Source organism: Choloepus didactylus, chromosome 1 (genome assembly GCF_015220235.1).
Source record: "Choloepus didactylus isolate mChoDid1 chromosome 1, mChoDid1.pri, whole genome shotgun sequence".
In the NCBI taxonomy this organism is placed as follows: domain Eukaryota; kingdom Metazoa; phylum Chordata; class Mammalia; order Pilosa; family Megalonychidae; genus Choloepus; species Choloepus didactylus.
The window spans coordinates 96,410,188-96,434,570 of NC_051307.1; the positions used below are offsets into that span (position 1 = coordinate 96,410,188).

Below are 24,383 nucleotides of genomic sequence, written 5' to 3' on the forward strand. Positions count from 1 at the left end.
CATATTTTACCATGGTGGGGATGGTGGGAGGAAAGGGTCTCAGAGGAACAGGAAGCTTATTGGCTGTTTGAAGACCAGCAGAAAGGAAAGTGTAAGATCTTTAAAAGGACTCTTCTAATCATGGAGAAAATATAGTTAATGAAAATATCACTTTCTGACTTGGGGGTAGCCTTAGGGCCATCCGGGAGAGAAGGGTCAGGGGTGGCTGGTGTAAGCATTGGTTCTGTTTTTTTTGCAGTTTTCCCATCCTGGGAGTTAGCGGTAGCAAGGTTGGGATCTGGGGAAGTAGTTGGTCCAATAAGAAGCAGTTGACTTCAGCCTAGCTGGCGAGGAATCCATGCCCTTTACTAGTAGGTACTCCCTCTGGAGGGTGTGTGGCCCCCTGGCTAGGCCAGGGCCTCCTCATTGGGTGGCGTGAGGTGAGGATGTGTTTTTGTCCATGGCGCTTGGGCAGATTTTTATAGTCATCCTTGTGCAGAGAGGAGTTTTGCTAAGCAGTCCTGGATGTAGGGATCTCAGCGTTGTCCCCACTGCCCAAGAGTAAGCTCCAAAGAACTAGTCTTAGAAAGGCTCACACTCTTCTATCTGTTGTAAGACACACTTCTGAGGCACAGCTTTTATTAGAGCCTGTCTTCTCTTGTCCAACTATTGCAGCAGCCCTTAGCTACAGCCCCCCCACCCTGCAGTTTAGCCTTCACACCGCACCTGAGAGGGCTTTGCAATGTGCAGACCTGAGCCTGTCAGTCTTATGATTAATAAGGTCTTTGACTTCTTGCCAAAGCATGGCACTGGAATCCTCCGTAACTTACCCCCAGACTGCCAGACTGCCTTTCCAGCCTTGTCTTCCCCTTGTGCCCTTCATGTGTTTTCACTCTAGCCAAGCTAGCTTGCTTTCTGTTCCTTGAACAAGTCTTCCAGGCTCCCATGTTTCTGTCTTTGCTGTCACCAGGCTTTCCTTCTGGAATATCATTCCCATCTGGAAAGACACTGGGTCATATTTGTCTCTCAAGGCCCGACTTGCATACCATCTCTTCTCCAAAGCCCGCCCCCCACCCCCACACTCACAGCAATGTGTCTCTTCCTCTCTGAACTCTTTATCACATGCTTTCTTGGGTTACTATTGTTATTATTTAGTCTCTACTGCTAGTCTGTAAGCGTCTTGGGAGCAGGAACCTTGTTTTTTGCTCATCCCTTTCTCTTCAACTCCTAGCACCAGAGTGCCAGAAATTATGTTTATTCAACTAATGATTGAATGAATTACACACACACACACACACACACACACACACACCTCTACAGATGGCTCTTAGGCTGCATACAATCTTCTCGGGTCACTCCTCTGTTGTCACTGCTCTAGATGATCATTTTACTTGATTTCACTTGATTTGGAAGAAGGGGGCTCAGGTGGGGTAGGAGTGGAGGAAGGCCCTTCCACCCTCATTTTACCCTGGTTTGCCTGAAAGTACAGCTCTTCAATAGCCCAAAGGAGAACCGAGGCAGGACCAGAACTGGACCCTGATGACAAGGGGAAGGAGAGAACGCATGATTCCTCAAGCCTTCCTGGCACTTCCCTCAAGGAGCAGTGGCCACACCCTCTGTCTTTGCACCCTGCCTCACAGAAGTTAACAGTGGACCCAAAATGCTGGAGAAAAGCAGTTCCCTAAGTGGAAGAGCCTATCACATCTCTCAAGTTGAGCATTTTCATTGTTGGGAGCAAAATCCATAGAGCCAGGCTGCCCAAGGAAATTAATGTGCCAGGACACACATGAGTGTGGGTGTGAGGACCACAGAGTGGGGTGTCACTCAGCCCAGGAAGGTTGCCACTTTGGGTCACTTCTCTCCCTTGCCTAAGACCCCCTGCTGGCTTCAACAAGGCCCTGCAAGATGTGGTCCCTACTGGACTCTCCAGCAATGGTTACACTTCTCTCCCCTCACTTATTTGGGCTCCTACCCGATTGGCCTTTTTTTTTTTTTTCTTTTCTTTTTTTTTTTTTTTTTGACTTGAGCATGCCAGATGCATCCTCTGGCTCCCCTTGCCCCATCTTCCTCCAGATCTTTGCTTGCCTGTTTCCTCATCTTTCAGCTCACATGTTGCCATGTCAGAGGCCTCCCCTGACCACCTAACTTCAGTAGCCCTCTCTGTGTCCTGTTCGATCCTATCACTCTCTTTTATTTTCTGCTCAGTGCTTACTGCTGTCTGATGTTACTTTATTTGCTCACTTGCTTATTGACTGTAAGTTCTGCAAGAGCTCGGGCCTTTTCTGTTTTTTCCCTGCTGTATTTGCAGGGGCTAGAAGAGTGCCTGCTGCACAGTAGCTTGGCAAGGTAGTTGCTGAATGACTGAAAGAGTGGAAAGTTGTTAGTTATCAAAGGGACAGAACTTAGAACTGTGTCATGGAGCTCTGCAGTGTGTTGCTGGCCAGCTGTACTGTTGGTGGAATCACTCAGAGCATCTGGCTTGGTGCTTCCCCTGGACTGGGTGGTGAGCCATGTCCAGGGGGCCATTTTTAACTCCTGAGCAGTTAGCTTCTTCTAGCAACATCTAGTTTCTGCTTTTATTACTGTATCTGAAGCTTCTCTTTAGGTGCTGAAGGAAAATGTGATGCAGGTTTTCCAGGTGTTTTTTTTGAAAAGGAGAAGGGTTTCCTCCTTAAGCAGAAAATTATGGCTGTGCCTCAGTGTTCTTGCCAGTCAGGAAGACCCTGGAGTTTTAGAGACTTTGTCTATATTAAAGAAATTAAAGTCACCAAAGCAACATTATGACTATACTTAACATATGAGTAGGGGTGAAAGTGTGTTAAAATGAAAACAGAACTCTTTCTGGCTTCCATGAAAAGGAACATTCTTTTTTTTCTTTCTTTCTTTCTTTTTTCTTCATTCCGTATGTGTTGGCGTTTTTACGAGCATGTATAAAGTTACAGGTATCTGTTAAATGGATCGCACACAGGCAGCTTCATCTCTTGACACTGGACAGCAATAGCCTTTAGTAAAGCCAGTCTGTCCTGGCCTGGCACCTGAGTAACCAGACTGTGACCGCAGACCTGTGTAAGTCTACCTGCCATGGCAGAGGAGAGGAGCGGCAGGTGATGGCATACCTGTCACGGAAGCAGGTTTAGAGGCAAGGCATCAATCATTTGGACACCATCCTGCCAAGAAAAGGTTAAAATGGCATATGTTTTCATAGGAATGCTGAAGTTTTTCCTTCATACAGGCACGCAGGAAATTAAACCACAAGAAAGGCAAAGTTGGACTTCTTAATCCACCCAAAACAGTGAAATTTAAAGTGTGGGTTTATGGTTGGAAAGTGACCGTGTAAAAATAGCACTGACTGACTCACAGAATCTGCCTCCTCAGGCCCTGTTGCGAATCAGCTCTTTGGGGAGGGCTGGGCTGCCAGGAGAGCTCAGTGCCACACGAGGCATCTCCCCGCCCTGGCACCCTGCTCTCTTTACACTCGATTCCAGAAGGATATGGTTGAGTTCCTTGTCCTACGGTGGGTGTGACTCAGGGAAGCCCCCCGCTGCTTTTGGTGTTGGGTTTGGATGGTGTCTTCATTTTTAGGTGGTGGTAATTTTGAATATCACCTTCAACTGCATTATCTGTTGTGAGATTTACAGTCACATAAACCTGACAGGAAGGGAGTTGCTTTGCCTCGTGTTACCTCCCTGCCACAGAAGGTTGACTGAACTTCCGGTTCACATTCTCACGTCCTCTTGTCTCTCTAAGGCTGTCCTTTCTTTGTTGGATTCCTCTAGGCCTGGAGCTTCCGAGAATGCACGCTGGCCTCTGGAAGAAAGGCTCTTCCAGGTAGACCTGAGGTTTTTTCTAAGCTGCTCAGATACACAGAGTGCCTGCCATTTGCTTTGGACTTCCAAGATGCACTTGGCAAGAGGAGATGGGGAAAAGGTAGTACAAATATAATTAAGTAAATGACAGGAAAACGAAGCCAGATGAGAGTAACACCCAGTTTAATGTTTGCTTTTTCTTTGAAAAATGCATTTGGAAGCCCAGTAAACCACCTCGTGGTGAAGCAAGAGGAAGGCAGAAGTTTCTAGATGGACTTGGCTTAGAAGAAAGAATATAAAAAATGGGTACGTCTGGTGCCTTTAGAGTAATCCTAAAGAAACTTCAGGTCATGCCAAAATGCCTTAAATCTGATATACATTGCCTGAAAATAGGTATGTCTCTGAGGTAGTTAATGAATTACTTTAAAAATGTTTTAAATTTAAAAACAACATGTCCATTTTGAAAAGATGAACAAGTATTTTAGAAACAACTGCTCATCCTACCACAGTGAAATTTTAGCATATTTTCTTCTAGTTATGTATGTATGAATATAGATATATGCACACATACTTATGTACATATATACGTATATGTATTTGACATACTGGGCATCATAAATATTGTCTTAAAATCATATATTTCTATTATATATGCAATATAATATATTCTAAAATGTTAATTATTTGTATAATTATAAAAGAATACATATACATTGGAGAAAACTTGTAGAAGTATAAAAAAGAAATTTAAAATAATACATATATGCCCATATATACATATATGTATTTGACATACTGATCATCATAAATATTGTCTTGCAATCATGTTTTATTATATATGCAATATAATATATTCTACAATGTTAATTATTTTCATATTTATGAAAGAAGACATATACATTGGAGAAAACTTGGAGAAGTATAAAGAAGAAATTTAAAATAATCTGTCTTTGCACTAGGGAGTGAGGGTATATGGTAGGTGGTCTCCAGAGATGGCCCCCTAATGAACCACTCCTCCTGGTATTCACACCTGCATGCAGCAGTCCCGTCTCCTTGAATTTGGGCTGTGACTTGCTTTAGACAGACAGAATAGAGTAGAAGTGATGCTGTAAAGCCTTGCCATTTCAGCCTGAGTCTCCTGAAACACCTGCTCTTGGCAGGCTCCCTCTTGGAACCCAGCCATGCTGTGTGAAGTCCGATCCCCCAGGACAGCCCCAGGCTGGGGCTCTGGTTGACAGCCCCAGCAGAGCCCTTTGCTGCTAGCAGCATTTGTGAGCCACCTTGGGTGCCCAGCCTGCTGGAGCCTTTAGATAACCCCGGCCCCAGCCACCATTGTATTGCCCCCAGATGAGAGACCCCACGTGAGAACTGCCCAGCTAAGCTGTGCTGATCCACAGAACCATGAGGGATAATATTACATTATTTTTTTAAGGCACTAAGTTTTGGGATGGTTTGTTGCATAGCAATAGATAACTGGCACAGGGTGTAGGCTGATTTAAAAATAAACCCAGTTTAAAGGGAGCATGTTAAGGCAAAAGACCTCAGATGCTACAGCCAGACAGGCCTGATTTGAATACCTACTCTGTCACTCACAAGCCGTGTGACCATTGGCAAGTTATTGGTGTATTAATTTCTTAGGGTTGCCATAACAAATTACCACAAACTTGGTGGCTTAAAACAACAGAACATTTTTCCCTCACAGTTCTGGAGGCCAGCAGTCCAACGTCAAGGTGTCAGCATGGCCATGGCTCTAAGGGGGAATCCTTCCTTACCTCTGCCCCAGCTCCTGGTGGCTCCAGGCATTCCTGTGCTGTGACAGTGTAACTCCAGTCCCCACCTCCATCTTCACATGTCCTTCTCCCCTGGGTCTCTCGGTGTGTGCCTGAGTCCTCTCTTCTTACAAGGAACGGGGATAATATCCTCTCCTGATCCTTAACCGATTACATCTATGAGGACCTTATTTCCAAATAAGGTCACATTCTGAGATTCCAGGTGGACATGAATTTAGGGGGAACACTATTCAACCACCTACACTTGGCTCCCATGAACGTTCGTTTTCAACATTTGTAAAGTGGAAATTGGGAGGCTGAGAAGTGTTCCAGTGTCTGACACACAGTAGTTACTAAATACATGTAGTTTCCAGGTGGTGATGTTTAATAATCACAAGTAATGGTGATAGAGAAAAGAGGGAAACAGCAGCAGCCATGATAGCAATGGTGCATGTATAATGAAGATCTTACTGTGCTTGTATTTTTTTAGGCTAGGAATAATGCTTCATTCCGTTATGAGTCTCCTCTGTATAGGCTCCACGTTTGGCCCATGGTTGGGACTTCATAGCTCTCTTGGCTTGTCATGGGTGAGATCAACACAGTGAGCTCTGTCTTCTGTACCCAGTGAACATCTCTGGGTTATGGATGAGGGACAGAGTGGCAGGCTGGGAGTGGTCTCGGAGACCATCTATACCAAACCCCTCACCATCGCAGCCTGGGAAGACTGATGCCCAGAGGGCAGTGACTTGCCCAAGGTGGATGTGATGGTAAAGACAGGCCTGCAAGCCAGGGCTCAGACCAGTGCCCTGTTCACTCACACTTGCCTAAAATCCCTACATTCACATGTCATTAAATAAGGCAGAGATCACTGGATTACTTTTTAATTAAAAAGATAGGGGAAGGAAAAGAGGTCTGCTGTTGCCTTCTAGAAGTGTCTCTGTCATGCAGGCGTCCCCTTCTTGCTAATGAAATTCTCTTTTTGGAATACTGCATAACAAAATGAAACATAATAGGCTTTGCTTCCGTCAGATGGTAAATTGTGCCAAGCAAATCCTCCCCTGACTGGAAGGCTCTGGGGAGCTGCAGGAGGACTAGGTGAGGAGGAAGTGCCAGAGTTGCTGTCGTTGTGGCTTTGGGCCCCTCATCTCAACATTCAGGGGCTGCATTGACCCTTTGGAAAATCTCCAGCAGCATGAGGCTGGGGGACCATTGCCCCCCATAGAGAAGTAAGCCCTGGAAAGCCAGGTTTTCACAGCTTCACTGTTCCTGGAGCAGACCATGTTAATGCAAATGCTGGAGGGTCATTTTTGTAAGTCGTATCTGAGAAGAAACTGTGTTTAACTTTGTTCAGGAAATTAATGGAGTCACTATGAGGAGAGGAGGATGGATATGTGATGAGGGTCATTTGGGCCTTCACTGCAGTGTGCTTAGCAGCTGTGGTCCCAGCAGGGTCTCTGAACCCACAAGAGTCATAGAAGACAGTAATGGGGTTCCCCTTTTTCAAGATTTCAAAAGTTTAGCAGAAACTGTAAATTTACCCAGGAGAACTTAGAACATCAAAATTCCTTGCTTCACTCTTGCTCTCCTCCATTCTCTTTTTTTTCCTCTTCTTTTCTTTTCAAGTATTTATTAGTTTCCTTTCCTTCCTTTTCCTTCCCTTTCCTTGAGGCAGGAGGAGTTGGAAGGGCATGTGAGGCTGAGAATGTTGAGCAGTGGGCAGGGTTGGGAGATTGGTTACATGTAGAGGGGATGAACAGATAATTAAATAGATTGAGGATAATGGGAGCCACATTTCTTAATATCAAAAAGGGAATTACAGATACGTAAATGGTAAAGGGTAGAATTAACCCTGTGGTCTTGGGTTGAAATTGGATTTACGGGTATGAACCTACAGTTCTAGATGGATGGATAGGTAGATAGATAGGCAGACAGACAGACATGGAAATAATACAGGTGTGTGTGCGTGTGTGTGTGTATAAATGTCTGTTGACAGGGCCTAGCAACAATGATATCTCAGTAGCAACGAGTACCTACTATCCATATCTTAGTTTCTACATACCATTCTCCACTAAAAGGAATCAGGGCTTCTTGAAGAAATGGCTGGTTCCAGGGCTGAAGCACAGAAAGTATGAAATGAACCTAAAACATCTTATTCCAGAAAGTAAGGAAGTGCTGAAAAAAAAAAAAAAAAAAAAAATCACGGGTACTTGTTAAAATGACACAGCAACCAGCTTGAAGTGACACTTGTGGCCTCATTGGGCTCAAAATAGTGTTTGTTAGGGATTATAAACCATTGAGTATAACAAGACTCCATGAATCCATTCTGATATAAATACATGAATAAATAAGCAAGTGGGGGATGACAGAAAGCTCTTCATTACAGTAGAATGTCTCTTAATTTTTGTGTAGAAGGAATTATAGTCACCATCTGGCAACTGTCATAGTAAGTTTATTCAGACAAGAATCATCAGTGGATGCTAAAATGAGCAGGTAAAATTTTGTTGAATAATAGTCCCAAAGTATTTCCCCATAAAATGCTTATTGTTACAAAGAAAAAAATAGTAATTTAATAGTAATCAAAGTTGGTATCACCAATAATGAGACAAACTGGCATGATGTGCCTCCTAAATACGACACAGTGAGAAGAACACTGTGTTGCTTCTAGAACCTCAATCTAACAGTGGGAGATGTTAGATAAATCCAAATGGAAGGACATTTTACTCAATAATTGGCCTGCATTCCTTAAAATGCCCAACATCAAGAAAGACAAGTAAAGACTGAGGAAGTGTTTCAGATTGAAGAGACTTGACATCTAAATGCATTCCTGGATTAGAAATTTTGTTTTTGCTTTTGGGACCTGTGCCAGTTTGAATGTATTATGTCCCCCAAAATGCCATTATCTTTGATGCAGTCTTGTGTGGGCAGGTGTATTAGTGTTGATTACATTGGAATTCTTTGCTTGTTTCTGTGGAGATGTGTCCCACCCAACTGTAGGTGATAACTCTGATTAGATAATTTCCATGGAGGCATGGCCTCGCCCATTCAGTGTGGGCATTGATGAGTTTACTAGAGCACTATATAAGCTCAGACAGAAAGAGCGAGCTTGGTAAGGCGAGAGGGAAGCTTTGAAGAACACACAGGAGCTGAGAGAGCAGCTGCAGCTTACAGAGACATTTTGGAGATGGCCTTTGAAAGCAGACTTTTGTTCCAGAGAAGCTAAGAGAGGACAGATGCCCCAAGAGCAACTGAGAGTGACATTTTGGAGAGAAGCTGCAGCCTAGAGAGGAACATCCTGGGAGAAAGCCATTTTGAAACCAGAACTCTGGAGCAGATGCCCGCCACGTGCCTTCCTAGCTAACAGAGGTTTTCCGGATACCAATGGCCATCCTCCAATGAAGGTACCCAATTGTTGATGCGTTACTTTGAACACTTTATGGCCTTAAAAGTGTAACTGTGTAACCAAATAAACCCCCTTTTATAAAAGCCAATCCATTTCTGGTATTTTGCAAAAAGGCAGCATTAGCAAACCGGAACAGGACCATTGGCAAATTTTGAATGGGACTGTGGATTAGGTGGTAGTGATGTATCAGTGTTAATTTCTGCTTCTGATACTTACATTTTTGTTTTGTAAGAGAATATCCTTGTTTCTTAGGAAGTGCACACTGAAATATTTAGAAGTTAAAGCTTTTTTTTTTTTTTGCTTTTAGCTGCAGTTATATTAATTCGGCATGGCATTTTGTGTCTTTAATTAACATTAAAATAATGACAAATGTTATTTAAATAAAATAAAATAAAAACTAACTTAAGTAAATGAAAGTTTAATTAAAATGGAGAAAGAGTAATTAATGCTTAAAGTAATTTGGTAGAGACTCTTTTCAGTTGTAGAGTCGATGATGGGAAACAGTTATAAAGGGAGTTTCTTGGTGATAAAAAGTTTGAGGACCACTGTTCCATAGAAGGCTAGATTTCTGTTTCACATGGAATTGGAGTGTGTACTCATAGCATAGGGCCGGTCTTTGACTTCTCCACATCCTTGTGTAATTCTTATCAAAGACTCTTGGGAGGAGGGCTCCTGTAATAGCAGTAAACAGGAATGAAAGCAATGAAACTCAATCTGTAGGTTGGGGAGGAGAAAACTATATGCTTGTGAGAATTAAATGCGATAAAATATGTAAAAATACCTAGCCTAGTACCTGGCATACTTTAGATAGTTAATCTTTCCCTTCCTTCCTTCCTTCCTTTCTTCCTTTCTTCCTTTCTTCCTTTCTTTTTCTTTCTTTCTTTGTTTCTCTTTCTTTCTTTTTTAAGTAGTGTAAAAATTACTATAATAGCATGACATTTTGGCAAGGGCCTTGGCTCAGGACACCGGAAACCTGAAAAGCCAATTGACTATTGCCCAATCAGTTTGCAAACTATCACAGGGCAATAGATGTGCTGCTACTGAAAAGATCAAAATCATGTATTTTTTCTCCTGCTATAAAAGGTAAGGGAATGAGTAGTTCACGTAAATCTCAGAGAGTTTTGAGGTTGTGTTCCTTCCCTCTGGGTCTGCAAGTTCTCTAGGGTGTGGCCATCTCTGGCTTGGTCTGCCTTACTAGTGACCATGCCTGAATTCCAAGAGACACAAGTGGGACACAGTAAAGGGACTCAGGCAGGAAGTTCTTCAGGAAGGCAGCTTGATCCTGACTGACTTGAAATAGGTGAGGGCTGAGCAGAGGTCAGGAAGGGAAGAAGACAGGAATCCAAGCAAGAACATACCAGAATCTCCACTGCAGCGAGGGGACTCTGTAAATAAAGATAAGGACTTGGGTTGGATGAAATGGATTTAGTTCCCATTTTGCCATTATTGGGCATTTGGCCTTAGCAAAACCTAATGTCTTTGGGTTGCTGTTTCTTCATCTGTACAAAGGATGGAATTAATACTGCCTGCTGTGGAAAAGACAGCTGGTTGCTGCCCTATGTTCATTCTCTTCTTTTTCATTTAAAGAGGAACCTCGTTTATTTGAGGTACATATCCAGTAAACGAATGAACTTCACAGATTCCCTTGCAGCTAGGTTTGTCATGTGACTAAATTCTGATCAGTGAGATATAAGAAGAAATGTGAACTTTCCAGGAAAGTTGTTTATAGGATCTGACTCATTGCGTTTGCGTATGTGCCTGGAATGCAGCCACGTTGGCTGGAGCCCCAAAAGCTGTCTTGAACCATGAGGTGACCTTGAGGATGGGAACCAGATCTAAGATAGCAGAGCAGAAAGGTAGGAGGAGACTGAACTCTTCGTGGAGCAACCGTATAATCCCTGGATGGCCTAGCTGTGGTCTTGCATGTATTTAAACCACTGTTACTTTAGGTCTTCTGTTATGTGAGGTCGAACCTAATCCACACAGATGTTGCAAAGATTAAATAGGCATGGGAATGAGTTTTAGGAGTTTGGGATGCACTTCAAACATTACAAAGTGCTCTAAAATTTAAGAAATTAGTCCTGTTACTCTCGTTATCATAGGAGTGAACCAGAGGGCTGGGCTGCAGCGGTCGAGCCCTGATGGGCTCACTGGGCCCAGGGTCAGGACACATGTCAGGGCAGAATGTCGGGATGAGGCGCAGCAGGCAGTAGGAGGAAATCTTAGTTTTCCTAATTTTATACTGAATCCCTAAGTATAGTGTGGTTCAATTGTCAGGAAAGAGGGAGAGAGCAGTTAAAAGATGTGAAGAAAGAGGGCACATAGGATTAGAAACACACATCCCTATCATTCCAATAAAGATCTACAAAATCAGAAATTCTAAAGTTGAGCCATGTCAGTTTGGGCAGACCAGTGGTGGCTGTATTATTATTTTTCAAAAGCCCCTGTTACTTCTGGCCACGGAGGATAGTTTTCTACAGCTTCCATTCCCCAAGGGTCTGGGAAAAAAGCCTGTTGGTGGAGAGCAAAGACCAGGCATCAGCTTAAATGTTGGTGAACAAAGTCAAAATGTAGTCTTGCCCAAAAGAGAACAGAGAACTTGGCTTAAACTTTTGGAGACAAAAATAGTCTATAGCAGACTCCAAAGCTGTGGAGAGGCCAACAGGGACCGGAGACATACATCTATACCATAGACACGGAAGAATGGAAAAACTGGGGTAGTCTCCCATTCAGATCTCAAATTCCATTTCCCCTGTGTGTCGAACCTCATAAAGAAGGACGTGAGCTATGATTTCGTATTGGCTCTAGAAGCAAGAAGCAAACTGAGACCAGGTGCTGTATGTGTTGAATTATTTTATATGGTCCCTAAAGATTTTCAGCCAAGTTCAAAATAAATTCTGTCCTGTCTGAAAGGATATGATTTATATCCAGTCACAGAAGGTGCTAAGGGTGAGGAAGGAACTCATGTTACACTGTCGCTGAAGCAAAAACTATGTCCTTTCATAATAATTTGTTTTGTATCACAAAACAGGAGCTGATATTTTTTATTTTTTTAAAATGTCATGGCTGAGCCATAACCAGTGCTCAGTTTTCCATGCTTGATTTTGGGAGGTGGTGGATAGGGCTAGAAGAGAGAAATTATTTTATAGCTAATATATCAGACTGACCATGGTCATTAATTTCAACCTCCTGGTCCCCAGACCTTTTACCAGAGCTCCTACCAGTTTGCATAAATCATTTATGAACTCCATTTCCTTTTCCTTCCCTTCCTGCCTCAGAGGTGGGGGATAGGGGGCAAGCTGCTAATGTGGAAAACATAGATTCATACTGGTGAGAGGCAAGGGCTTCCTGGCTGAGCAGAGCCCGCAGACCCGAGTGCTGGCTGTGTCCTGGCCATCCTAGACACAGCCTACGCTGGACCAGGACAGCATGCTTCAGGAGCAAGGGCTTAGGGGCTTTTCAGAACCCAGCACATTTGTGTGTTGATTCCCAGCTCTGCACTTACCAGCCATGTGTTCTTGTTTACTATACTTAATGTCTCCATTTCCTCATCAAATAGAAATAATACTGATCTCATAGAGAGTTTTGATGTCTAAATGAGAATGATGTTTTTATACATGTTGGCTATTATCATTAAAAACTTCCTTTCAACTTGCTTCTTTGTCATTAAACCCTGTTTTTCCAGGAGTTTCTCTATTGGTCTCTGCTCAATAAGAAACCCCAGTAGTCTTCAAGCTCCTTAGGGGGTGAGGGTCTTGAGGGAGGAAAGTGGACGTGGACGGGAATGGGGAACCTCTTTTCTAGCCATAGATGTCCCAGTTATTGCACCAAGATGCCCTGGAACTGTCTGATGCTTCCACCCTTGACTTGGAGGTATTTCTTGTTTTTCTTTGAAGATAGCAGGATTTAAAAAGGGACATGAGAGATGTCTGAAGGCTTTTCTTAGAAACTTGTAAAGTGATGGATCAAAGAAACTAATGAGTGTTTAGTTTCTGAGGCCTCCTTGATGGTGGTCTTACACAAGTTGCCCAAACTCTGAGCCTCAGGCTGTTCACCTGAAGATGGGAGGTACCAACACCCACCTCCAGAACCTCAGTGGAGGGTCATAAGCTGAGTGAGTGAACATAAAGCCCTCCTCATGAGGACTCCCTCTTCCTAGAGAAGGAGCATTTGTCTGACCAGGCTGGAGGAGCCCTGGGAATTTGTGTCCCAGGCCTTGGCACGTTCTGTTCCTTTGTGGCAGCTATTTCCATAGCCAACTGGTCAGCTGTCCTGCCCCTGGGCCTCCTGCTTCTCAGGGGATGCAGAAGGGGAAGCAACCCAAGCTTCCTGTTGAATGTGAGAACCACCACAGCCAATTCCAGCCACGGACCCCCTCAGGAACACAGTTGGGTCTGAGCAGGCAGTGGCGAGCCCTCCGTCATGGCTGGGGAGCGGCCTGAGAGCCTCACAGGCTCTGACCAGCCAGTGTGGTGCACCGGTGTGCCACAGCAGGTCCGTGTCCAACTCTAGGCCTCCAAACAGCTCCTCCAGGGTCAGGAGCCTTCACCTTTAGAGGAATTCTCCACCCCTTCTCAGGTGCCCTTCGGTTCCTGCAGGCCAGGGGTGCTGGTGAGAAGCAATTAAAGAGCACCAGAGTGATGCTAAAGCGGGTGGCAAATGGCTACAGTATTTCAAAGATGACAATGAGAAAGCTAGCTCTCTTTCCAAGCAGCTGTTTCCGAGGTCCTCAGCCTCATGAGGGAGTCACATAGCCCGGCATTGTCATAGTTTCCCCTTCTGCCCCAGGCCTTGCCCGTGTAGTGGAAAGCTTGGGCTGATTTACTGAGGTGAAAGCCCTCTGATGTGTTGTAAATATTTTTCTCAGAGAAAATGTGAAGCTATTTCACAACTGAAGGGGAGAGCCAGCACTCGCATGGTTAATCTGCCCCTCCCAGAAGGCCTGTTTTGTTTCCCGGGATGGTAGTCTCAGTACTTACCTAAGCATGTCTTTTCTTTTCATAATTTCCTGATCTATTTTGTTGCATGTTGTTTTGTGTATAAGATGTGTCTGCCAGGAATTGTTTCTGGGGATAGGAGAGAGGAAGGGGAGAGGAAAGGAGGCTTTTATTTTTTTTCCTTTTGTTGTTTGTTTTTGGGTATAATTAATTACTCACTCTGGGTTGTAATTCCATCCATGGTCAGATGACATGCCTTGTGGCTGATTTAATTGGAAGCTGATGATGCGTTGTCCCAAGCCTGTTTCCGCAGAGGAATGTTGATTTGTGAGGGAAACGTTAATTTGGGACTCTCCCAGCTGGTTCTAAGTCTGTGAATATTGCCTTCTGCAGTGCACTTTTACACAGGGATACAGCCCAGCCCGGGCTGAGGCTCAGGGCTACAGACAAGCGTAGGCTTCCTTCAAGGCTGAAAATCATCGCTGGGCAGCCCCTTCCTCCCCCAAACCTTCTCAGTGCTGTCCAGGGCCTTGGGGTGCTGATGCTAATGGGGTCTCCAGGGTCTTGAGAGCTCCATCTTTAGCCAGCACTTTTTATCTTGTCCTTCATCTTTCAGCTTGTTAGAGCCAAAGTGCACCATTTCTTTAGCCTGAAACTGGGGTGTGAAAAGATGAAGGCAAGCAGACAAGCACTGTTTCGGTTTGCTAAAGCTGCCAGAATGCAGTATACCAGAAATAGGTTGGCTTTTATAATGGGAATTCATTAGGTTACAAATTTACAGTTCTAAAGCTGGGAAAATGTCCAAATTAAGGCATCAAGAGGTAGATACCTTCTCTGAAGAAGGGCCATCAGCATCTGGGACACCTCTGTCACAGTAGTGGCCAGCATCTTGCTGGTCCTTTCTCTCCCAGTTCTGTTGCTTTCAGCTTCTGGCTTCAGTGGGTTGCTCAGCTTCTCCGGGGGCTTTTTTTCCCTCTGCTCTTCCCGTACTTCTCTGGATGTTTCTCTCTGAGCTCTCTAGGTTTTCTCTGTCTTTTATCCTCATAAAGGACTCCATTAAAGGATTAAGACCCACCTTGAATTGGGTGGGTCAAATCTCGGTTGAAACAACCCAATCCAAAGGTCCCACCTACAATAGGTCTGCACCCACAGGGATGGATTAAAAGAACATGGCCTCTTCTGGGGTACGTAACAGCTTCAAACCAGCACAGTGCCCTGATGAAGAAGGTCCCACATTTTTTACTCTACTCCTGGAGTTGAAGTTCAAGTGGAAGTACGTTCTCAGACCAGAAAGCCCACCTAGAGCCTAAGCGTCTTTCCCCACTTTGGCTTGCCATATAGTTCAGGGGCTTCTGTCCTGTAGTTAAACACTCATGAGTCCTGTGGTTGGGGACTTCACCTCGGACCATGAACCATCTTACATGCTCTGGAGGCAGCACTTTTTCCATTTCCTGAAATAACCCAGGTCAGCCTCCCTGATCTCTTACCAAACTGTCATCCCTCATGGAAACTAGCGTTTAGGGCTCCAGCTGCTGACCCATGAGTTGGGAATGTTGGAAGCTCCCTTAGGTTCTGGTCAGCCAGCATCCAGCAGGTGAGCGTGTCTGTGAAGGATGCTCAGCACACTTGGGTTGCCAGCCACCAGGTGCCCTCACAGGACTGCTCCTGACACACAGCATGCTTCCCTCCACTTGAGAAAATGACCCCGGCCACACATTGATGCTCCCAGTCTTGTTTTTGTGATTTAAACAAATACAAAGATTTGTAAGTACAAGTTGCTGTTTGGAAGGCTCAACTGATTGGATGCAGCAGCAAACACTTTTCCAGGAGGCCACAGGTCTAATCTGAACAGAGGGCTGGGCACTGGGTGGACAGTTGGCATTTTATGACTGGTTGCTGAGGTCTCACACTAACTGAGCTTGTGTCTCCACGGTGGCTCCATGTCCTGAATGTTAAGACTGGTTCCTGTCTCCCTTCGAATTTAGCACAGCTCAAGGTGTGTTCTTTGTTTGTTTTAAAATCTCTGCCTGATGTTACTGTGAGGATATGGAGAGCAACGTTCTCTTTCGCAAATGCTGGCTACAGGTGTGTGGCATGGAGGTCTCTTATCTCTTTGACCACTTATTATCTTCAGGTTTCTGTTTTCATGGGATGGTATGCAGACACACCATCAGCTGGTTGTGTTGGGTAGCTGCCAAGTCCTGTGCACAGCCCTTTGGGCCATGAAAAAATGTCTTATGCTTTCTGAGAGTTTTTGGCCCTTATTGGGGGTGGAGGGTTGGAGGAGTTGTTAATTAACAAGCGCATTAACTAGGAAGCCAGGGCCCCTGAGTTCTGGGATCAGCTTTGCCACTGGGCTTGACCATGTGATGCCTGACATGTCCCTTTTCTGGTCCTCAGTTTCCCTTTTGTAAAATGGGTAGGTTGGCCTCAGTTATTACCAGGCTCTCTTTTCTGATCTGATATCCTAGATTCTTCTGTCCTACATCTTTCTGTTCTTCTCAGAGGATTCTGACATGGTAGACATTCAACCAGCCTTGGATACCGGCCATTCTCTTGAGTTTTGCTGACATCTAGCCCTTCTTTTTCTCAGACAGTTTCTCTGTGTTTTGTTGATTTGTCTCCTCCTTGCTTTGGGGGAATTGGCTCATTCATTTATTCCTTAAATGTCCGTGGTCCTACTGCTGTCCTTTCAGCTGTCCTCCACCCAGCATCTTCTTTGCCATCACTGTGGTTGTCATTTCTATATGTCAATATACTGTTTTACCCTCAGAACAGCCTTTCACATTGTCTGTAAAAGCCCCAGATGCAGTTCCCACATCAAGGATCGGAGGCCAGAGGAACAGGTCCCTTAAAAAAAAAATCTCATCTTAATGAATCCCGGAGTGCCTAGTAAGCATGTTCTTTTCAGCAGCGACATTTACAGCTTGGCATCTTATTTCATAATTACATAAAAGGATAGATACCCATCTGGTCAGATGCCCGCAGGGCAGTGCAGCTGCAGTGGGGGCTGTGGCCTCCCTGGATGGAAGGCAGCGTCGGCTCCGCCCTGCTGAAAGGTGACCCTGGGTCCCTGGGTTTAACCTCAGCGTGACGAGGTCCCTTCAGGCTGAACTGTTGCCTCTTTTCTTCCTAGTATTTAACCTCATTTGGTGAGGTTCCTCTTGAAAGAAGTGTTAGCCACTTTTTGCGTAACCTTCCTAAAAGGTGCTTTACAAATGAGAAGTTGTAAATAATATTAAAGCATCTGAAATTCCTGCTTTAGGGCTGCACATGACCTTTGCATGACCTTTTCCTGTTCACTCCCAGTCAGTCCCTAAAGGGCAGGGAAGGTGCTCAGGTTTATTGAGAAGATTATTAAGGCAAGGCTAGGGGTCTGCCACAGTGAAGGGTCCGGGTCTGCTGCCCCTGAGCTCTGCCCTCCCAGCATGTTGCTGTCCTCAAGGAGTGCTCGCTCCGGCACGGACCGTGAGATAGGTGCACAGGGAGCAGTGATCAGGGCAGGCAGAACTTAGATGACCTTGAAAGATCAGAGTAAACATAGCCCATGGTAGGCTTTCAGTGAAGAATGACTGACTGACTGAATGAATGAATGGCCTCTCATACCATCTGTGCTGAAGGGTCATCTGAAAGCTATTGGGTGGTCCTGTAAAGAGCTGTGAGTGTAGAGCGGAGGAGCCCGCCTACCGCCCCACCCCTGCATTTACGGGTATGTGTGTGTGTGTTCCTTTCCTTTCCTCTGTCCCAAACCTCCAGCTCCAAGCATGGATCTCTTCACTGTTAACCTGCTATACTTGGAAATGCCAGAGACTCTAGAATTTACTCCTGGAGGTGAGCCCATCCTCCTGGGGGTGGGGTAGGGGCATTTAGGAATAAAGGAAGAACCTGATCTTGGCAAATCTGCTTCAGGAGTTTCATTAACTAGAGTGAAATTACTATTTGCACATAGAGGACCTCCCTTAAAATCTGCATTTCGCCAGCTTGTTGCTCGGCCCCAGAACTCTATTAGTCAGTATCGGTCTTTGGTGCTTTGTGCTCCTGGAGCCCTGTGGGGTACAGTGGAGCCAAAATCTGCCTTCCTAGAGTTCCTCTCCCATCAGAAGGGGAGTCAAGGTATACTGGAAAGAGCTTGCCAAGCTTTCAAGTCAAGGGGGCTGTGCTGGTTTGGATGTATTATGTCTCCCAAAACGCCATTATCTTTGATGCAATCTTGTGTGAGCAGGAAATGTGTTGGTGTTCATTGGGTTGGAGACTTTTTTTTTTTTATTTTTGAGATAAATTCAAGGTTACATGAATAGTTGCAAAAACAATACTAGTCCCATACACGGAATTCCATCATACCCTGACCCCCCTCCCCCAATAGCTCAATCCACCAACTTTAACATGCTGTCACATCACTATTTCTTTCCCTCCCTCCCTCCCTCCCTCCCTATCTATCATCCATCATATATTTCTGTCTTCTGAACATGAGAGTTAGCTGCACACATCCTTGAACATACACTATAATTTACGTATGTACTTCCCATGAACAAGAACATTCTTTTATGTAATTCCATTAAGCACAGCTAAGTATAAGAGATTCAACAATGATACAATGCTTACATTCTATATTTCCTTTTCCTTATGTCTCAACTGTGTCCCTCCGAGCCACCTGTCCTCCACCCTCCAATCCCATCCAAGTTCATCCTTAGCATTCAATTGTCATCTAGTTAGACTGTCTTTTTTTTTTTTTTTCTTTTTTCAATTGTGGAAACATATATACAGCCTAAATCTTCCCATTCCACCCCCTCCCTAGACTTCCATTAGTGGGATTAATCACATTTAGAATGATGTTATGCTCTTTCCCACCATCCATTACTAGAAATTTCCCTTCACCTCAAACAGCAACCCTACACTCCTTTCTTAACTCCCCATTGCCTCTTCCCCCATTTCTCTTAACCCAAACTCTACTTTTCATCTCTATGGTTATATTCTCTGATAATTTCTTTGTGTTTACTGTGGGGCTTAAAATTAACCTCTTAAATCCCTATCAATCTTGTTTTTCTTTGGTACCACCTTCACTTCAATAGGGCACATAAACTATGTTCCTATACTCCTTCATTCCCCCACCTTTATATAGTTGTCTAAAATTACATATTTTACATTGAGTTCAAAACCATTGATTTGTCCTTAGAGTTTGTGTATTTTTTATCATGTAGGAAGTAAATAGTGGAGTTATAGTTCAAAAATTATTGACTTCTATTTGTATTCCATTGTGTTTGGAGAATGTCCTTTGAGTATATTCAGTTTTTTTTGTTTTTTTTTTAAATTTCTTGAGGCTTGTTTTATGTCCCAGTTTATGGTCCCTTCTGGAGAAAGATCTGTGATCACTAGAGAAAGATGAGTGTCCTGGTGATTTGGGGTGTAAGGTACTATATATGTCTGTTAAAATTCTCTATATCTCTTTCTCCTTTCTTTGTCTCTCTGTTGGTAGGGCTTCTTTTAGAATCTGAAGTAGGGCAGGTCTTTTATTGGCAAAGTCTCTCAGCATTTGTTTGTCTGTGAAAAATTTAAGCTCTCCTTCAAATTTGAAGGAGAGTTTTGCTGGGTAAAGTATTCTTGGCTGGAAATTTTTCTCCCTCAGAATTTTAAGTATGTCATGCCACTGCCTTCTCGCCTCCATAGTGGCCACTGAGTAGTCACAACTTAGTCTTATGTTGTTTCCTTTGTATGTGGTGAATTGCTTTTCTCTTGCTGCTTTCAGAAGTTGCTCCTTCTCTTCAGTATTTGAGAGTCTGATCAGAATATGTCTTGGCGTGGGTTTATTTGGATTTATTCTATTTGGAGTTCGCTGGGCATTTATGCTTTGTGTATTTATATTGTGTAGAAGGTTGGGGAAGTTTTCCCCAACAATTTCTTTGAATACTCTTTCTAGACCTTTACCCTTCTCTTCCCCTTCTGGGACACCAATGAGTCTTAAGTTTGGACGTTTTATTTTATCTATCATATCCCTGAGATCCATTGTGATTTTTTCTATTTTTTTCTCCATTCTTTCTTTTGTTCTTTCATTTTCTGTTCTGTGGATTTCTAGAACACTAAGATGCTGTTCAGCTTCCTCTAGTCTTGTATTGTGAGTATGCAGAGTCTTTTTAATTTGGCCAACAGTTTCTTTTATTTCCATAAGATCTTCTATTTTTTTTTATTTACTCTTGCAATGTCTTCTTTATGCTCTTCTAGGGTCTTCTTTATGGCACTTATATCCTGGGCCATGGTCCTCTTGATGTCCTTTAAATCCTTTGCCATGTTTTCGTTCTTTGGTTGTAGTTCTTTAATTAATTTTGCGAGGTATAATGTTTCTTCCGAAATCTTGATTCATGTGTTTGGAGCTGGATTCTCCATATCGTCTGGTTTTATCATATGCGTTAAGATTTTCTGTTGTTTTTGGCCTCTTGGCATTTGTTTTGCTTGATAGGGTTCTTTCAAGTTGTATCAAAAAAAAGGGGGGGTGATATCGATCTAATTTTTCAGAGACACAGTTTGGTGAAGTACACTTTCTCTAACTAACCAGCAGATGGCGTCCGTGAGTCACTTATTCCCCTCAAGTCAGTTCTCCCCAACTTTGTGGTATGTGGGGATCTGATTCTTTTGGGGTCCAATTGGTGCACTTAATTTGGTGTGTTGTCGGTGCTGTCTGCCCCCAATGAGGGGCGTGTGCCTGAGTGGTTAGGGAAGAAGGGCAGGTTTAACAATCAAATCTCCCAGGTGTTCTCAGAGATTTAAGGCTGTTCTCTGCCACTGACACAAAAGTCCTTGGTATTGGCATAGGTTCTCTGGGATTTCTGAGCAGTTCCCCCCTCCCTGCTGTGTTTTTCCAGGACCTCTGTTGGGGGGGAGGGCTGTGCCACGTCACAAGTGAGCGCCGGCCTCCAGGGAAGCCCTGGGCCGCCGGGCTGTGTAGGGGCGTTCCCAGCCCGCTTCAAAGATGGTTGAATGGGATGCGTTAACTTCCCCCATTCTGCACAGCTCCGCTCTCCCAGCTCCGGGACAATCAGCCGTGGGTGTATTCAAGGCCACTGTCCACGGCCGATATTGTGTCGTGTGAGTGATGCTGCGGGAAAGACTCCCTGTCAGGCTGGGTTTCTCGGCTGGGCTCTGTGCTGTGTGTTCAGCCAGGCAGGAGCAGCCCCGCCCACCAGGGAGACGGCCGCGAGGCTGGGTTTCTCGGCTGGGCTCTACGCCGTGTGTTCGCCCCGGGCAGGAGCAGCCCCACCCGCTGGGGAGACCGCTGCAAGCCGCGCATCCCCCCTTTGTTTCCCTGGACCCGAGACAATCAGCAGTGGGTATGGGAAGGGGTATCCTCCACCCCAGACACTGAGGCGTTAGTCCAGACCACTCCCGTCTTATCTGCAGCTGTTCCCGGGCTTTTTTATATATATATATATTTTTTTTAAAAGTCCAGCCCACCATCTCCCCCCAATGCAGCATGGCCAAGGGATTCAGCCGACTCACTCACTCGTTTCAGAATGTAGACTCCTGGTTTCGCCAAAAGCACGTTCCCTGTGGCTTTAGCAGTACTTGTCCAGCTGGTGCTACTTTGGAAGTGGTGTTCTGGGTCCTTTCTGGTTTTTTATCTAGTGTTTTCCAGGGAGGTGTTTTTTTCTTTGTCTCACCTAGACGCCATCTTAGGTTCCTCCGGGTTGGAGACTTTTGATTGGATGTTTCTGTGGAGATGTGATCACTCAACTGTGGGCGAGATCTTTCATTGGATAATTTCCACGGAGGTGTGGCCCCCCCATTCAGCATGGGCCTTGATTAGTTTATTGGAGCACTATATAAGCTCAGACAGAAGGAGCGAGCTTGCTACAGCCAAGAGAGACACTTTGAAGAATGCACAGGAGCTGAGAGAATAGCTGCAGATGAGACACATTTTGAAGACAGCTGTTGAAAGCAGCCTCTTGCTCCGAAGAAGCTAAGAGAGGACAAATGCCCCAAGAGCAACTGAGAGTGACATTTTTAGAGAGGAGCTGTGGCCTAGAGAGTAATGTCCTGGGAGAAAGCCATTTTGAAACCAGTATTTGGAGCAAATGCCAGCCACGTGCCTTCCCAGCTAACAGAGGTTTTCTGGACGCCATTGGCCATCCTCCAGTGAAGGTACCTGATTGTTGATGCATTACGTTGGACACTCTATGACCTTAAGACTGTAACTGTAAAATAAACCCCGTTTTATAAAAGCCAATCCATTTCTGGTGTTTTGCATTCCAGCAGCATTAGCACACTAGAACAGGGACCAAGGCTCAAATCCTGGCTCTACCACTTGTGATCTTGGGATATTGTTTCTAACCTTTCTAAGCCTCTGTTTCTTCATCTAAAAATGGAATAACTCCACTTAACATGTTGGGTGGTTATGAGGATTAGAAATAAACTGGTGCCCATGCAGTGCTGGATACTTGAAAGCAACTCAAAAAAGGGCCGTCAATGGAGGGCCTCCTTGAGGCCATGAGGATGGGATCTTCCCTTCTTTCATGGCCATGTCAGTGCCACAAAACTCCCACCATGCATCCTGAAGACTGCCCCTCTCCAGGCCAAACGCCCTTGTCCCCCTCCCTCCATCAACAGACTTCTTGATGACATGGTTTCTCTGTTTGGGACGGTAGCACCCTTCTGTCCTTGTCTCATCTGGGTTCTGCTCCACTTTGCAGAAGAGCTGCCTGAGACCCTGAATGTGGAAGTTCGGGGGACAGGAGAGGGACCAAGAGGAGTAAGAGAAATGGCTTGAGAGGCAGCTGTGGTGTGGGGCTTCCCCAGCCCGAGGCAGCCAACCCTTGACCGCCCCATCATGGCTCCTTGATGGCAGCAACTTTCATTCCTCCATGTTCTTTCCAGGGGCACAGTGACCTTCCCTAAGAACCATCAGCTCCCTTCCCTCTGTTCCCCGTGGCCTCCCTCTGGGAGCAGCAGGCACCCGGAGGCTCTGCCCTGTGCCCTGTCTCTGTTCTCTACTCCTCAGGTTGGGGCAGTTTTCCAGAAGACCAGGAAAGGTCACTACAAAGCTTCTCCAGCATCCAGGCTCTGTCCTGATTTCTAGGTGGGTGCTGTGCTTCGGTGTAGGAAGGAAAGCAGTGATTTTACTCGTCGTTTGTGAGGGGTGGGCGTGAGAAGCCAGGCAGGCAGCAGTGCCCACCTCCGCCTGGGCGGAGCCCATTTTCTATACCTCCTTCCCACGTGGGCCAGCGAAGCCTAGTCCTGGTGCCCTCTCACTTTCCTCTGGCCAGAGCAGCTGGAGTCTCATCTGCTGCCATTTATTTTCTTCAGAAAACTCACGTAGAATGTCAACCAGTGTTTCGTTTCCACATCACAAGGGAAAATAGAACAAGGAACAAATGATTCAGTTTTTCATGAACTGTGAGCTGTGATTTATTCATAAACTAATTTAGAGAATGGCTATTGAATTCACACACATTTCCTGTATGCAAAGCTGCACACTGTGAGCAGGTGGAGGCCGAGATGCATAAGATGTGGTTCTTGCTGTCACTTCCATGGGTGGACAGTCCTCAGAGGGCTGCAGTACTTTGCCATGTGCAAACATGAAAAGACTGGTAAAGAGCAAAAGGGAGAGACCCGGTGTTCTAGATTGGTGTTGGTGATACATTGACTCATAACCGGGCCCTTCTCCTCTCCATACCTGCGTATCCTTGAAGGTCCAGCTCAAGTGCCCCCTCTTCCATGAAGTCTTCCTTGACTGCTTCAAGCCTTAGTGAGTTCCCTGCTCTCCAGACTTTGGATTCTTGTAGCACTCTACAGCCTACAGGATATTTCCCATACATTATCTCATCTCAGCATCACAGCCTCATGAGGCAGGTAGTATCTTCCCCATTTTAACCAATGAAACAACTAAGGTCATGTGGTCACCTAGTTTTAAACAAAATGTATAACTGCAACTGGAAGGATAGATGGGGGGCAGTTGTTCATGCAGACTTGGGGGGCAGAGGGAGTTGATAGTGGACGAATAGCCTTTGTATCAAGCTGTAACATTGCATCAGTCAGTGACAGCAATAATAATCCTGTACTCTTTTCTGTACTCCTCACTTCATTTTTTTGTCAATACCTGAAGCTTCCAAGATGTATGTCTGTCATACTGTTGTCCTTTTCTTTCCTCCAGATATCCTGCAGATAATTCAGCTGGACCTAGACCTAAAGTTCAAGACAAACATCCGGGAGTTGTTTGAGGAGTTTGACAATTTCCTGCCAAGCGCCGTCATTGGCATAGCCAGAGAGATGCAGCCTGTGTACAGGTATGTTGCAGCTAGAAGGGAGTGGCCCACAGGCCCCCTTTGCACCCCTTTACCCTGTCCTTTCTGCTACCCAGGGCAGATGGCAATTTATTGACATGCTGTCTTTTTTGTGCTTTATATCTTAGGAACACGTTTGTACCTCCTGTTTGTAGTTAATAGCTGTGAGCAGGTGGGTCTGCTTCCAAGCCATGGATGCTACCTCATTATTTGGGGGGATTGTG

General features: G+C 44.9%; 1 protein-coding gene across 1 annotated transcript in view; it reads left to right on the top strand.

Moving 5' to 3' along the window:
- Nucleotides 1-24,383, top strand: part of XXYLT1 (xyloside xylosyltransferase 1) — a 231,940-nt gene that overhangs the window by 117,355 nt on the left and 90,202 nt on the right. The window contains exon 3 of the mRNA XM_037837943.1: nucleotides 24,030-24,162. Coding sequence (XP_037693871.1) covers nucleotides 24,030-24,162 — 133 coding nt within the window. The remainder of the gene's footprint in view (nucleotides 1-24,029; nucleotides 24,163-24,383) is intronic.